Raw genomic sequence first — 16,655 nt, 5'->3', positions numbered from 1 at the left:
TACTCTCACCACTCTTTTCTCAACAATAATGTTTCCTCTTCTCTAAAAACCTCAACAAATCTTCATCCTTGCCTCACACATCTTACCAGCTGCTCCTTTCAGCACATTCATATCCAAAAGTATCTCTTTTACATGCCTATCAATAAATATGTAATATAATGCCCACTGACCATCTTTTCTACTCACTTAAGCAGTAGCAGTTGTCTTTATAAAACTAATTATGGTGATAATGATTTGGTGGATGTTGAACTGTTTACAATGGGAAAAGTTCTTTGTGTATCTGTAATTCATCAGCGGTGACAAAGAACAGATGAAGACAGAGTCAGAAAAGATCAACAAACAAGCGATAGACTGAGTGCACGTTGATCCAAATTCAATGCCCGTACAACTATAAATATGGTCAATATGTATAGCAACAAATTTGAATATCAGATAATCGTTTTCTTTTCAATATTTTTGTATATTTCCTATTATCTGATATGATCAAGATATTTTCTTAATTATATATGAAAATCTCAGATGCATCAGAGATATAGATAGATATATGAGAATCTTCAAAAAAAACAGTCTGAAGGGGCCTACCAAGAGACAATGACCACACAAAAAGGTAAAAGATCTGAAGGATGATTGATTCCATGGGAGCTCTTTTGCAATAATGAAATCATAGCTTACAAAAGCTGTAAAGATAACAGAATGAACAAAAGTTCACCACTGAATTTAGGCCCCCATGAAGATCCTTATGTGGATCTGCCAATGGACTACAAGAATAGATCCTGATGTGGATCTGCCCATGAACTATATGAAATTTCAATCAATTTAAAGTATTTCATTGATACCATTAGCATATAACAACTATACACATTACCAAATATCTTGAAAATAAAATATCAGTCCTCAGAATATAACGAGAATCTCACTTGAATGTGTATATGCTTGTGAGCAGAATTAAGAAGATGTAAGGGAAGGGATGAAGGAGGGTCGTGAGGAGTGCGGAGACCAAAGTGAAGGCCGTCGTGTGGACAGAAGAGCCCAGGTTGACCGGAGACCTCCACCTCTACGGGCACTACTAAGTAGTCGCTGTCTGTCTCACTTGTCACTATTCTGTGAATGGGAAAGGATGACTTGAAAAAAACATTACCAATAATACTTAATTTACAAAAAATATATAAAAGGAGACATATTATAAAGGTAACTCTACACAGTGTAAGGGAAACAATAATCATTCAGATATGATTTCTCCAAAATTCCTTTACAGTAAATGGCAAAAACCATATTCCTAGGTATGCTATGCTATGGCAATCAGAAAAACTACTGGTTGTAGACTACCTTCATCTGTAGCTGCTAAGCCAGCAATGATGACCATAATAAGGAAATATCAATATGAAGTATCTCGGAATAATATAAAAGGAAATGGGGTGGGGCCTTTGAAATTTTACTTCTTAACTAGGAGTGGTCCAACAAAAATTAAATTCTTCAATATACACTGGCCTCTATTTGCATGTTACCTGTCCTACTGGATTAAAGATGAAGGTGCTCATTCAGGCCCAGATTTACAATTTAGGAAGATTATGAACATTTTGGTAAAAAATATCTTCTTTTCATGCATCCTTAATGTTTTGTGTATCCAGGTGTTAAATCATTATCAGTCCCATTGACTTAATTCCAGTATGATTGTAATCTATATAGGGTTGAAAATATAACTGATCTCAAAATGAGGTAGAAAACAAGCTTCTTTTAGCCTTGTTTGCCTTATCCTGCATTAGTGAAACAGAGCCATGAACAGATGAAGAATAGCCTTATTTGCTAACACCCACGATCTAGATGTAATCTACGATGCAAAAATAGAGTTTCCTATCCACAACCAAGCCCTACAGACTATTCTGTGATTTACCTTGACCCCTTCATATGCTCTAGTTCAGAACACTGACAGCACATCATCTCCCTGTATACATTATTCTAGTTCTCTCCATCCAATGCACATCTCACATCCACCTGCATATTTGGGGATGGATAACTTAATCTCTCAATATATCATTCCATCTCCCTCCCAGTCTCCAAAGCAGATATAACTCAAACAAGGGAAAGCAGACAATGAAAATGAGCCACAATCAATGTGAACTAGTTGTAGAGAGCATCCCAGCCATAAATACAATAACTCGAATATCATACAGACCACCAAAAACCAAGCTAAATCACTTAAAAAAAGTATTACCAAAAGTTGAAAATACTGATGGAATAGAGAAACTGGATCTGATAACTATAGATATGAATGGCTTAAACATCCATTTTAATGAATGGCATGAAGGAGTGGTAAATTAGGAATGTAGGTATAAGAAAAGGAATAATGGATCAGCAAGTGAAAAAGAACCTTGTATAAATAAATCAAAAACCAACATGCGGGAAACATAATCAATCTTATCTTTACAAATGACATGGCACTGTTTTCACACATTGAAGTGAATAATACGGGCTCATCAGATCACAGTATCATAGAAATCACTGTTATAAAGTATGGAAATACAGAAAAGTGAACAAAATATAAAAACTGTGGACAATAACAGATTGAGTGAAATAAATATGCATTACTGCAAATCAGATGGGAGAGTGATAATTAAAAGGTTCTAAATACAAACTGAAACAAGATCTTCAAGGGCAACTTAACAAAGATAACAGTATAATGTAAGATAACGGGGAAAAATTAAAACTGGGCTAATACCAAGCAAAATGAAAGACAGTGAAAACTGGAAGATATGAAAGGTTGGAAAACAGTGGATGAATGAGTGAAAAGCATGGGAAAAAAAAAGAAAAAGAAAAGGTCAGCAACAAGCAAATAAAAAAAAAATTCAATGAGAAAATGGAAGATACATGGAAATATGGAAATCCCATTGAAGACAACAGAAAAAGAATGAAAAGGAAGCTATAGAACATAGAAAGGAACCCAAAATTACTGTTCACATACATGAACTGAACAAATTTAAAAAATCATAAACTGGTCCATTAAATGTTGGAAAGTATGAAAGTGACCCAAAGCAAATATGCAGGATGTTATTAGTGCATATCAGTTTTCAGCTCAAAAAGCAACAAAATGTTAGCATGCAACTTGTTTAACCACAATGAAGATATCATACTCATAGATATTGCAACACTGGAAGATATAATTAGAATGACTGATCAACTCTTGAGAAAATCTGACTTTGCTTTGTGTTTGTAATGTTGAAGCAATGAGCGGTGTCCAGAGCACAGATGGAAAAAATTAACTATTTTATGTTTGGGAGTGTATGTCTGGCACCGTGGCAATTATAATGGGTGAAGAGGAGAGTTTTAAATACTTGGTCATTTTTGCGTGTTTATGTTAAGTCCTTTTTGTGTCTGCTGTGGAGAAGGGGACAGGTGTCAGTGAGTAACAGTTTCTATGTATAAGATAAGGTCAATTTTTATTTCAACTTGAGGTTTAATGGATAATTGTGGAGTGGCTGGATGAGAAAAGCCTAGCACTTCTGCAAAGAACTGAGTGCCAAGCACATTGAAGCAGGACTGTGCTAGTAGAATCTTGTTTCATTGTGCAGATGTTGAAAAGATAAAAGGCATCACACATACCTATGTAATTAATGCTGCCACACCATGTTGAACATTTTTGATACTACCTCTTTAGAAAACAATACAGGAAATGGACATGGGGTCTAGATTTAAGGAAACTAAAATTATGACAATCAGAATTTCACTAGCTCATTGGAAACTTTCCATACAGTTTCTCCTAGCGTGAAAAATATATTCTTTGAGAAAAAAATAAACAACTCCTTTCTATACCTTATATCTGAATATTATCTAATGTACCTGACATATGCTGTGTGATTATTTTCTCTGCGAGCAACAAAATTGGCTCTCATTAGTGCCCGTGTGTGGTAGGGCGGGATGTTCCATACATTCTTTTGGCCTTCTTGCGTACCTGACAGCAGCTCTAAGTGGAGATCTCCCCCAGTGCTATACATCTCTGTGATCTAAAAGAGAGAGTAGAAAAATCATCATACTGAATTATACTATGCATCATTCACTAAAATAATTCAATAAAAAATAAAACCGTGTAATTCAATGCACATCTCATATTTGAAAAAGAATCTTACCTTTTGAAGGATAGTCCTATAAAATAAATATGTTTCAATATTTCATTATTCTTTTTTTTCTACACCAGTTAGCTTTTCCTGCCTTGATGAAGTAGCATCAGGAACATAGCTTGTACTGAATCAGGTCTCTACAAGTCAAACATCATAATTTGAGTCTACCATCCACAGCCAAGTCCACACACTACTCTTCTGTTTACCTTTAGTGCCTCAAAACCAAACAGTGAAGTACGGCTTGTGGGCCTCAGAAGTTTTGCAAAACAAGTTCCCTACAAAAAGCTAAATGGCTCTCCCTCCTTTTTTACCATCAACAGAAGGGGAAGAAAGTGCACAGGGAGAGCAATTCCTATAAAATGAGCAACATCATGGCCATCCAACAACCACAGAAGTTCCAAGCCAAGATGTACACAAAGTAAAAGTACAGTTTTATTTCCAAGGAAGTGTCCCATCCCTAAACAAAACTATGACCAGAAACTGGACAGCAGTCCATGTACAGTATATGTTTGCTCAACAGGCAAAAATTGATATCATTAGGTTAATACCTAGTCTGAATGTCATCAGATCTTAAACAATACAGCACTGTAACTGTGACACATTATATTTTTTCCAATCACATTACAATTTCCAGAAACATCTATGTTTAAGATACCACTTCATTCATCAGCTAGGAATTTAAAACCCCCACTAAAATCTTTTGCAGTCTAGTTGCATGTCATAGTTGTCATAGTGGACCAGTGTATTGGTGTCACAGCCTAAGGGTTAAGTATTTTACTAGATAAAGCAGAGGAACAAAGATGGCACTAAAATCCTAGTCTAGAAATTGCAATTAACTAATATCTAAACACAAGATGTTATCAAGAATACCCATAATGTTCTTGACTGTACCTCAAAAAGTATGTAAGATCCATTTTGTGTTTTACTTACACAGCAAAGAAACAAAGCCATACTAAAATCAAAGTTTAATAACAGATATCAAAGCTTCGCAAAAAGTTATGTGCAGTACGTCATCCAGGACAAGCCAAGATTTATGTCTTTAACTCAAATAACTCAAAAACTCACTTAGGAAGCTTCATTAATTTACTGAATTTATAAAGCAAAGTAACAAAGCTATACAAGATTCTAGTTTAATAAAGAAGGTCTAGCTATACCTAAAATTTAAAGTACAAGATGTTATCAAGAACAACTATAATTTTTTTGTCAATAACTTAAAAATTCAGCAAGCTGCAATAAAAAGTTTTAACAAATAAAACAAAGGACCATGGCTGTACTAAAATCCGATTTTAAGAAGGAAAGTTAGCTTTACTAAAATCTAAGCACATATTCCAGAGATCAACTGTAACTTTTTCACACTTTCTTCAAAAAACATAAAACATTATTATTTTTTTGTATTCCTTAAAGATAACAGACAACAGAGCTGTAATCTGTCTAAGCTAGGACAGGCGTCATGTTGAACAGTAGTAAAATCATAAACAATATTTTTCTAGGGAGAGATAAATAGAAAAAAGAAAATGTTATGGTACAACTCGGCATCATCACCTACCTGCAGAGAATGTGGATGTGGATTGTGCAGCTGGATTAAGGGGGAGTACGAGGAATTGAGAGGCATGCGAACCCCAACCAGTGGCCTCAATCTATAGGGATTCCCTGTACCCACTGCTCGCACCTGTAAAGTATAAAGGAGTCTCATGAGGATGTTTATATGGGCAGCTCAAGACTTATACACAGGATACAGGAAGACATCAATATGAGAGTGATAACAACAAACCGATGTAATGACACATTTGACTTATATGACAATTATTGTCCATACCATTAAACAAACTATTATCAACTAAAAAGTTCATTATACTATTCATAGTAAAGCACAAATTAAATAATTTTCAAGAATATTATGTGTACTGCTCATCAGCAGAGACACATTTGGTAAGTTATTATTTGAACATTACATCACACAAGGAGAAACACATACCCCATATTTGTAGGTGCCTATGGAGGTGTGTATGAAGATAGTGTTTTCTATGAGGCCTTCCTCCCTCCCTAAGAACACCACATCGAAAGAGGTGTTCCCACCCGGTAACACTACCTAGAAGGTGACAATAAATTATAGCTAATATACAATGTGGTAAATGTAATACATAATTCCATTTATGAGTTGTATTGTCAGCCCCTGATGTAACAGGCACAGAACATGAGAGATCAAACAATAACTGGTGGGAGAAAAAATCTGGAATGGATTTTGGACTCAATCACAAGTTAAATAACCTTTGCTCTATATTCATCTCAGCTGAAGGCATATTGTCTGTGCTTTAAATCACTGCCAAAAATTTTGGTAAGTGACAGAGTCAGCGAATGCTGTAACCATTCCCTGAACATTTCCCATCTCAGCAATTTCACCTCCCTTGACAAAGAAATATCAGCTTCTATCCTGGACAAATGTCAGGTGATTTTACAAGCATCATCAGTTACTGTGCTTTCACCATTTTAAAGGACTAGAATCAATATAGTAAGTAGTGTTGCTCTGATAAGCCAGCAGTGAATTAGTCATCTGATAATTACTGCCAAATCGGTCACACTCCTCTTCTATGAATTAATGATGTTTGTAAGGGTCCAATATCCTGTCTGGGTTTTCATTTTAATAATTTCAAAGTACAGCCAATAAAACATAGACCTGTTTAAAAGTATGCTATCATCAGTTACCAAATGCAAAACTTGATGGATATAAACTCAATCTATTTAACAGATGAAATTTTCATGGTCATTCTGTCTGCTAGTGTCAAAGAGATACAATCTGTTTTCATCTACATCATTAATGAAGGTGAATTATATCATATGTGTATAAAAAGTTCTTTGGGAAGAACTTTTTTTTCCTACTGTGGAGGCAACAGACATAGCCTGGTTTCCAATCCATAGGTTGTGGAAAGAGATACAGCACAGTAAAGTGAAGATTTGAGGAAGAGAAAACAAGTTTAGAAGAAGCTGACTCTCCAGAAAAGAGAGATGGTGGGGAAAGAGTGTAGAATATAAAGTCAAGAATCGAAAGTTAAAATAATGATAGGAAAAATTCCTAGGAAAGTTAATTATTTAAAAGTGTACTATATTCTTGAATATAACATTCAAGTGGACCTTTATCGTCAGTTATGTCTTTAACACATTCCTCACAACTCATTCCATACTACCATCCACTTTTGTACCAAAACCTTCACCTAGCCACAATAATATCCAAACTCTTATTGTTTCCATTCATTTGATATCCTTTACCTCTCTCTATGTTTCACCATATTACTTTGGACTTTAACTGTTTTGTTAAATTTTTTCCAATTTCCTTTAGCTCCTCTCTCTGGTTTTGACAATATTCTTTAACTCACCTAAATATGTTGATAAACAAAAATCTACATGCTTCTTCATCTAAATTTTGGTATACCAGCCAGTTCATTCCCAACCAATCTCACAAATACTGGTACCCTATATGAGGAATGGGAAATCCCTTCCTTTATTTTTCAAAACCCTAACACTATAATATCCTTAATAAGCACAATCAAGTATAACATCCTCTCTTTTCAGTTTGTCATGAGTATATTTAGAGTCACTAACTATCGAGCATGAGATCAAAATTTTCTTAGTTTCATAACGAAACAGTTACTGTAGTAATAATGCTTACATTTTTGGAGATGAAATTATTTGTTCATTTATTCAAGTAAATGCAGTTCTCCCTGCATAAATAAAATGTATATGAATGGTCTGCTTTATGCATACATTTTGAAATCATGCCTAGAGAGAAATTATATAGCATGTTCTGTGTTTTGGTGTATACAGTGTGATATTATGTCTAAAAAGAAACAATAATAACTATACACTTACCAACTGCACACCTCCTCCTTAATCCATTCAGAAACTGACAAGACTGACACAAAGTGAATCATACTGCTGTTTTGTGATTTTCTTCACTTTTGGATAATATTCATATCTTTCGATTTTTTTTTTTACACTAAAGGGAGAGGGAAAGTAATATCTTTGGTATTGCATAGTTACATGGTTAAATCCTAAGGGTGCTGCTGATTCATCTACAGTGATAAATGTCATCCTGGGCAAGTACAGCCAACACAAAAATGTTTCATCAGCATTACCTGCTTGGGCAATCAATCTTCAGAGAAAATCTTAGTGAATTTGACCAAATAAGTTTAGGAGCTACATGACAGGCTGATGATTTTGAACCAAACATTTTCAATCACAAGCCAAGGCTTTTCTTGAATTTTGTGAACAGCCTGCTTGGTAGTAGCATGGGGTTGTTCAGTCGAATTCATCATGAAATACTATGTGAAGGATCTCTCTCACTCCTATGAAGTTTTATTCATTTAAACACTTTGTCTGCATCAGCTGTCTCTCAAGTTCATGCTTTCTGTTTAATTTTTCTCCCTAAAATTTGGCATTTCATTGTCAACTAAAAAAATCTAATAAAAAAGCCTTTTGTTTTTAGATGGTCATAAAGTCTGGGTACAAGGATTTCTTCCTGGATAATGGAGTGTTAACCAAAACAGCTGGTATTTGGGACATTCCTGTTTTCAGGTCACTGGATATGGAATCAACTACTGTACCTGTAACTTATTTTTTTTTTTGGAAAAAATGAAGTGTTATGCCAAAAATTGGCAATTAAAGTAAAGGATTGATCTAATGAGATGTGAAACCAAACTTTGAGGACTCTTGTAACCAACAGTAAAATATTTACATTAAACCACTTGGAGCAAACTTCACTCGAAGAGAAAAGATGATGATTCTGGGAAGACTAATCTATCGCTGTTATACGTAGCAGCCACAGCTATTAAAATAACATGAAATGTGCTTGTACAACTGACCTTATCTTGGAAAAATGTGCAGTGGAAGTGGAGTGTGTTCCCCGATAACGAGTGGAGCTGCACACTATTTTCTGGGCTGCTGTTCTGCACTACAACTTTCCTCATCAGGGGCATCCCTGTCGGGCTTTAAAAGTACAAAATTATCCTCAATTACTTACCATATCAATCATCAAATACTTGATGACAATTTCCTAATACTAGGATGTGTTAAGCTAGAAAAGACATTTAGCTTATCCTGGGCCTCTGTATGAACAGGATAAACATATCTGCTAATCCCAGAGTTTAATTTACTTTATTCTACCTCCATGTAATGCATTATGAATGTGCTGCCAGCCTTGCTACAAAATCCCTAACTTAATAATAGTAACGAAAAAAATCAAGATTAGCTTACTGAAAGGGGTATGACATTTACTGGAATAATCTTTTTAACACATACTCTGCAATCAATTCATTTTCCATAACTTGATAGCAGTAAGGAAAGAACAAAAAAACAACCTCCCTAAACAAGAAACTCTGACTGAAAGGGGTATGACAGTTACTATCATAAACTTACTAACATAAATTGTGCAATAAAAATTATGTTTTTTCCAGACACTGTTTCAGATCATTTAGAGATGGGCTCTTTATGTCTGTGAATATGAGTCACATCATAACATATCTTAAACAGATCAATGATTAGGACTAAAATGGAAAACAACTTAGCACTCAAAAGAGCCTAAATATCTTCAGCTCATTTGAATAGAATCAGAGTGCAATTTTAAATGGTGCAATGGCATCAAATATCTAGGGAAAACAATTTGGGAATAATTATTTACACAACAATGGTTCTCTGAAATTACCAAACCGTTAAAAAGGCATTAATATGTATCTTGTCAACCTAAGATACTTGAAACACCAAAATATCAAGTCCACTGTCATAGAAACAATCCAGCTCAAACCTATCTCACCAAATGCCCAGTCTCATAAAATTTACTATACTGTGCATACCATGAATTTTACTGAAAAGGGGGTGACAAATATTCTATGCCATAAAAAGTCACATAATATATTACCTTTAGTAAGAAATGCATTAAAATCAATGTTTATCTTATTTTATTTTATCATACTTTGTTGCTGTCTCCCACGTTAGCGAGGTAGCACAAGGAAACAGACGAAAGAATGGCCCAACCCACCCACATACACATGTATATATATACACGTCCACACACGCACATATAAATAACTATACATCTCAACGTATACATATATATATATATATATATATATATATATATATATATATATATATATATATATATATATATATATATGTATATTTTTTTTCCAAAAGAAGGAACGGAGGGGGCCAGGTGAGGATATTCCAAAAAAGGCCCAGTCCTCTGTTCTTAACGCTACCTCGCTAACGCGGGAAATGGCAAATAGTTTAAAAGAAAAGAAAAAGAAAAATATATATATATATATATATTTTTTTTTTTTGCCGCTGTCTCCCGCGTTTGCGAGGTAGCGCAAGGAAACAGACGAAAGAAATAGCCCAACCCACCCCCATACACATGTATATACATACGTCCACACGCGCAAATATACATACCTACACAGCTTTCCATGGTTTACCCCAGACGCTTCACATGCCTTGATTCAATCCACTGACAGCACGTCAACCCCGGTATACCACATCGCTCCAATTCACTCTATTCCTTGCCCTCCTTTCACCCTCCTGCATGTTCAGGCCCCGATCACACAAAATCTTTTTCACTCCATCTTTCCACCTCCAATTTGGTCTCCCTCTTCTCCTCGTTCCCTCCACCTCCGACACATATATCCTCTTGGTCAATCTTTCCTCACTCATTCTCTCCATGTGCCCAAACCATTTCAAAACACCCTCTTCTGCTCTCTCAACCACGCTCTTTTTATTTCCACACATCTCTCTTACCCTTACGTTACTTACTCGATCAAACCACCTCACACCACACATTGTCCTCAAACATCTCATTTCCAGCACATCCATCCTCCTGCGCACAACTCTATCCATAGACCACGCCTCGCAACCATACAACATTGTTGGAACCACTATTCCTTCAAACATACCCATTTTTGCTTTCCGAGATAATGTTCTCGACTTCCACACATTCTTCAATGCTCCCAGAATTTTCGCCCCCTCCCCCACCCTATGATCCACTTCCGCTTCCATGTTTCCATCCGCTGCCAAATCCACTCCCAGATATCTAAAACACTTCACTTCCTCCAGTTTTTCTCCATTCAAACTCACCTCCCAATTGACTTGACCCTCAACCCTACTGTACCTAATAACCTTGCTCTTATTCACATTTACTCTTAACTTTCTTCTTTCACACACTTTACCAAACTCAGTCACCAGCTTCTGCAGTTTCTCACATGAATCAGCCACCAGCGCTGTATCATCAGCGAACAACAACTGACTCACTTCCCAAGCTCTCTCATCCCCAACAGACTTCATACTTGCCCCTCTTTCCAAAACTCTTGCATTCACCTCCCTAACAACCCCATCCATAAACAAATTAAACAACCATACACATATATACATATATACATATATACACATGTACATAGTTCATACTGTCTGCCATTATTCATTCCCGTCGCCACCCCGCCACACATGAAATGAAAATCCCCTCCCTCCACATGTGCATGAGGTAGGGCTAGGAAAAGACAACAAAGGCCACATTCGTTCACACTCAGTCTCTAGCTGTCACGTATAATGCACCAAAACCAATGTAGAAGTCAATATATACCAATATGGTATTCAAGAACCCTACAAATGCTTTATCAAACACAAAATCAAATCATACTCACTGCTCTTTAAAATCTAAATGTGGAGGATCGAAAACAATATAATTTTTTGAAGGGACCCCCTTATCGTCAATGATGTCCCCATATCTGAAAAAAGAAAGTATTTCATAATGTGTGTAAAAATGAAATACAAAACATTCAGACACCATTACCACAACTAATCATAATGTGCCAAAGTTAATGTTATGCCTATATGAGAAAAATTCCTTTCACATCTGTTTAGCTGAAAAGCAAGGTAAGTATTACAATACAATGGAGGCACATTTGAAAGTCCTTCCACCCTATATTCACATAAAGTAATCTACATTTGTATAAGAAGCAAATGTTAAAACCTTGGAGCAGTGACTGTCTTGTTCAAACACCCAGTATAACTTCATTCTCTTATTCATCACGTAACACAAGCTGCCTCTTGCCAACTAAAGCACACCTCTCACTAGCAACACACCAACCTCTCAAATTCACATTCTATACCTAATCAGCAAACCCCATCTCCCTCTTCCCAATTTCATAAAATCACCTTTCATGCACTATAGCTCATCTTTTACAAATTCTAATAGCCTTTTTACCCATTACAATCCATCTCTGGCCTGATACAACTCAACTTTCATTAGATATATCTCTCCTCACCCATTACAAACCACTTCTCACCAATTGCAATCTATATATTATCCAGACAATTATGATTGATCTTCAACCCATTCATGCCCATCTTTTCCTAAAAAGACTCTCCACTCACCCACTACAATGAATCTCTCACAAAATGAAAACCCTACTCTCTTCAATTACAAACTACCTCTCATACACTACAGCTCATCTTTTAAGAACAATGAGCCATGCCATTACACTTCATCTGTCACCAATTACAAGACACTCCTCACAAATCACTGCTCATCTCTGAATGGTGACAACACAGTCATAATCATATGCAGACTGCAACCAAATATAACCCCTCTGATCACTCCTCTCTCAACAATGAAAGTCAACTTCCTACCCAAAACTACTCATAACCAATACTGAAACCTATCCCATCATGGGCTTCCATGGGGTAGTGGTTACCATTGCTGTATGAAACAAGCAAAGGCCTGCCTAGGATAGAATCTTGGGCAGGGCAGTCAGCCCACAGCCAATGCAGCTGTTCATTCTCTCCTCAAGGCTGGTTGATAAATGGGTACTTGGATTACACTTGAGTATGTGTATGCAGCTCATATGAGAAGGCCATGATTATAGCATTCAGTTGTCTCTTCCATCTCAGTTAAAAAAAAAAAAAAAAAAAAAAAAAAAAAAAAAAAATCCATCTCAATGATAAAACTCATCCTCTATCCCCTAAAGAAAATTTTTCAACAATGACAACCTTCCTTCCATCTAAAAAAAAAAAAAAAATCAATCAAAACCTATCTTCCTTCATTATGGCTAATTTCTAAACAATAAAATAGGCATTCCCTGCTTAAACTAAAAATTATATTCCCAGTGAATTTATAACAAAGCAAAGCTAATTTAGCAAACCAAGTTGTTTCATAAACTTTCATTACATAAACTACACTGCATGACATGTCACAATTTACACAAAACTACTTACATGATCATTTTGCACTATTATTATAATGTGTTAGCTTAACAACATTTGTATTACAATACTACAATAGTGCAAAACATCTAAAAATTGGTAGTGTCTGAATGGATGACAGTGGTGGTGGTGGAAGCAGGAGGCAACCTTCTGCAATCAGTTCCTTGAAATATTCTCTTCAACTCTTACAAATTTCAACCCTGTTACTAGCATTCTCCTAAACTTTATCAAGTTCACTATTTAAACACATCTCTTCCACTTTTATTCTTCTTCCAAACTGGGTCTTTTAAATTCTGATTAATTCTCTTCTAAGATCTGCCTACCTTTTACTGAAATACCAACTTTTAACTCTTATAATCAGGCCCTTATGCTCTAAATTCTTTACTCTACATTCATCAGTATAAAGAAAAAAAAATGAAGTAACTTAAGCAACTACATTAAACCTCTTAAGGTAATATCTCGACCAAACCAGTTCCATAATATCTCCACTACCTGTTCTTTACAACAAAGCCTCACCATGAGGGATTATAATGTCCACAAATATCACTGTCTGCACCCCATATATTTTCAAAAGTGATACATGCCTAAGGTGTATTCTGAGTATAAGCCTATGATGCTCTCAAAGTAAAATCATTGTACATCTGGCTGCTGAGACTGAAGTTTCTACTGGTGTGAGCATCAGCAACCAGAATCAGACTATCTAGAGGGAAAGATGTTTTCTTTTCTCTTCCAGGCTGTAACTTCATTTTTAGAATTTTGTTTCTAGAGTACTGTATTTCTTCCACCTGTCCTTCAAGATGGGTGGCTCCTACTTTCTAAGGAAGAGAAAGACTGAATTCTCACCTGGAAGCAAGAATATGTGAGTACAAGTGAGATTTCTAGGGCAAACTGGGCATTCAGAATACATTCCGGCAAATGTTTCCTGCAACACCTCACCAGGGCCTTGTTTAATTCAGATCAAGACTGCTACATTCAAGAGATCAAGAGCCTATCAGAACACCTACAGACACCTTGCCAGTTTCATACCCTGATGTCTGCAGATGGTAATCACGGCCAAAGGAGAGATGAAAAAGTGTTAAAATGTAAGTGTGACATCACCTTTGAAAATATATGGGAGGTGGATAAGATTTTTTTGTGGACACTATGTTAAAGCAGTGTTTATCTGTAACTTCCTCTTACCCAGTGCCACTTCTCTCTCCCAGTAAAGCATGCCCCTAACCAAGACAAGTCTATCTCTTACCTAATATGGGTAATTTCTCAGTGAAATGATTCTCCCACATGCCCTAAGTATCACCATATACAACCAACCTTACACACTGCAGTTCCTTCCTCAATATTCAAGGTTCTTTATATTATTATAGCCCTAAGGGCCTCTTCTCAGGGGCTACTAAAACTTCAATCAATGGCAGCAAAGGGTGGATTCCTTTGGCAAGAAAAGTTCTTTAAGAGAGACTGTACTCCTACGATGTAACGTCACCAAAGGTGACTTTTTACTCGAAGGGTAACCACAAGAAGGCAGAATATGGTAACACTCATTCCAGATTTTATTCATCTTTGTAAAGTTTAGTCACCAGAAGTGTTGTGACCTGGAATCAGGAGGAGCAAGTATCTGGTCTGCATACTACAGACTACTTTACACCAACTGTAAGCTACTTCTCTTATTCTAAAAGCCCAACTCTAATACAAACAAAATCATATCCCATCCATTATTCCACTTCACTTACCACAATCCACTCTTCGGCAAAGAAAATTTACCTCTTCCATACTACAGCACACATACCAAACAACTGAACCCTTCTTTCTCACAACTGACTTCTCATTCATTAAAAAAAAACATTATCTACTTCCTCTCACATTTCATTTTTCACTAAAGTCAGTCAGTCACCAAATGTAGTCCATCCCTACATTTCATCATTCATGCACATTAAACTATCTCTCACCCTTTATAACAAATCTCACTGAAAATAACAGCCTACTTAATAAACTTTGCCATACACCTTTCAATTTGCTCTCAACCATAACATCAACCCATCTTAATCCTGCATTCCATTTCATGCACTGTTCAACTTTCTGTGAAACTTTGTTGTAAAAATTAACTAAATGACATAAATGAACTTGGAAAGCACAAATAGCTACTGCCTATGTCAATGACAAAGACTGTTAGTAATCAAGAGAGCAAATATTACTCTCAATACAGTACAATTAGATTCTGTCTTACCTTATTTCTGTTTCACCGGTTTTTATTATCTGAAAAAAAAAAGAGTAAGATCAAGGTTATCACTGGGTAAACTATAGGGTAAACTATACACATGAAAATCATTAAAAGCATAAATCAAACATTATATAACCTGAACCCTGTAATCACTTGACTCCTTTTACAGGGCTCCTGCAGTGCTCTGGAAATCAGCCTCGTACAATTGCCATGACCATGGGTCATGAAGCGAGTCTAGGCAGGAAAGTTGAGGAGAAGGTGTTTGAAGCCTTCAGTGTGGAAGTTAAAACTTAAGCATGTGTCCTGCGACAGGGTGTACCGATTCTTTAAGTGTTTAAGAAGTAAGTGGTGTTCAGAGAACAGATGAGAGATTGTGACTTGTGTTTGTCTAAGGTATGCAGTTCAGATGGATCTACATCTGGTGGTATGGAATTCAAGACTGGGTTGTCAGGTTGCTTGTTTAGTGTCTTTGGGATTATTTACAGTGTGATTGTATCTATAAGCATGGAGTCTGCAAGAGCAGGGAACCTGTGAGCACAAATATACCTGGCATAAACTTTAAATGTCTTGTGTTCCTAAAGTTTGGGTTTGGCCTAAACTGCTAAGTTGAGCCACTGGTAGACTAAGCTGTTGGAAACTGCAGTCGGCTAGCCCATGTAACCATCACAGCCTGAGTGGTTGGGTACAATTTGTAAAACCTCATCCAAGGCCTTCTTAAATTTTTCAACCATGCATCCCATAGTGTTTCTGATGGACTTGTGCATTTTTGAACAATTTCCATTCCTGGATACCCTGGATTAATCACTGGAGTTTTTCTACCTCTACAGCCTGGGATGAGCCCAGACCGCTGGACTTGGATACATACCAATCAAGCTATTGGAAGCCACAGCCTGCAGGCCCATGTAGCTACCAAAGCCTGGAACATACATACAGACACACAACATCAATACACTTTATGACCCATTGTCCCAACCACTGGACATGGTTAGCTTCCTGAATGCTGCAGGAACCTCATAAGGACAGGAGAGAGTCCTGAGGAAAGGATGGTAAGGTAAGGTAACATAAGGTAAGGTACTGACATGCTG

At 36.3% G+C, this 16,655-nt stretch overlaps 1 protein-coding gene across 9 annotated transcripts in view; it reads right to left on the bottom strand.

Annotated features, from left to right (window-relative positions):
• Tmem131 (Transmembrane protein 131) overlaps nucleotides 1-16,655 on the bottom strand; it is a 329,859-nt gene that overhangs the window by 36,393 nt on the left and 276,811 nt on the right. For all 9 annotated transcript variants that reach the window (XM_071682330.1, XM_071682334.1, XM_071682328.1 and 6 more), the window contains 7 exons: nucleotides 15,577-15,605; nucleotides 11,798-11,881; nucleotides 8,969-9,092; nucleotides 6,088-6,201; nucleotides 5,659-5,781; nucleotides 3,835-3,998; nucleotides 918-1,101 (listed from right to left, as the gene is read on the bottom strand). In XM_071682330.1, coding sequence (XP_071538431.1) covers nucleotides 918-1,101; nucleotides 3,835-3,998; nucleotides 5,659-5,781; nucleotides 6,088-6,201; nucleotides 8,969-9,092; nucleotides 11,798-11,881; nucleotides 15,577-15,605 — 822 coding nt within the window. The remainder of the gene's footprint in view (nucleotides 1-917; nucleotides 1,102-3,834; nucleotides 3,999-5,658; nucleotides 5,782-6,087; nucleotides 6,202-8,968; nucleotides 9,093-11,797; nucleotides 11,882-15,576; nucleotides 15,606-16,655) is intronic.

This window comes from Panulirus ornatus, chromosome 34 (assembly GCF_036320965.1).
Source record: "Panulirus ornatus isolate Po-2019 chromosome 34, ASM3632096v1, whole genome shotgun sequence".
NCBI classification, from domain to species: domain Eukaryota; kingdom Metazoa; phylum Arthropoda; class Malacostraca; order Decapoda; family Palinuridae; genus Panulirus; species Panulirus ornatus.
This window is presented reverse-complemented; position numbering and strand designations above follow the sequence as displayed.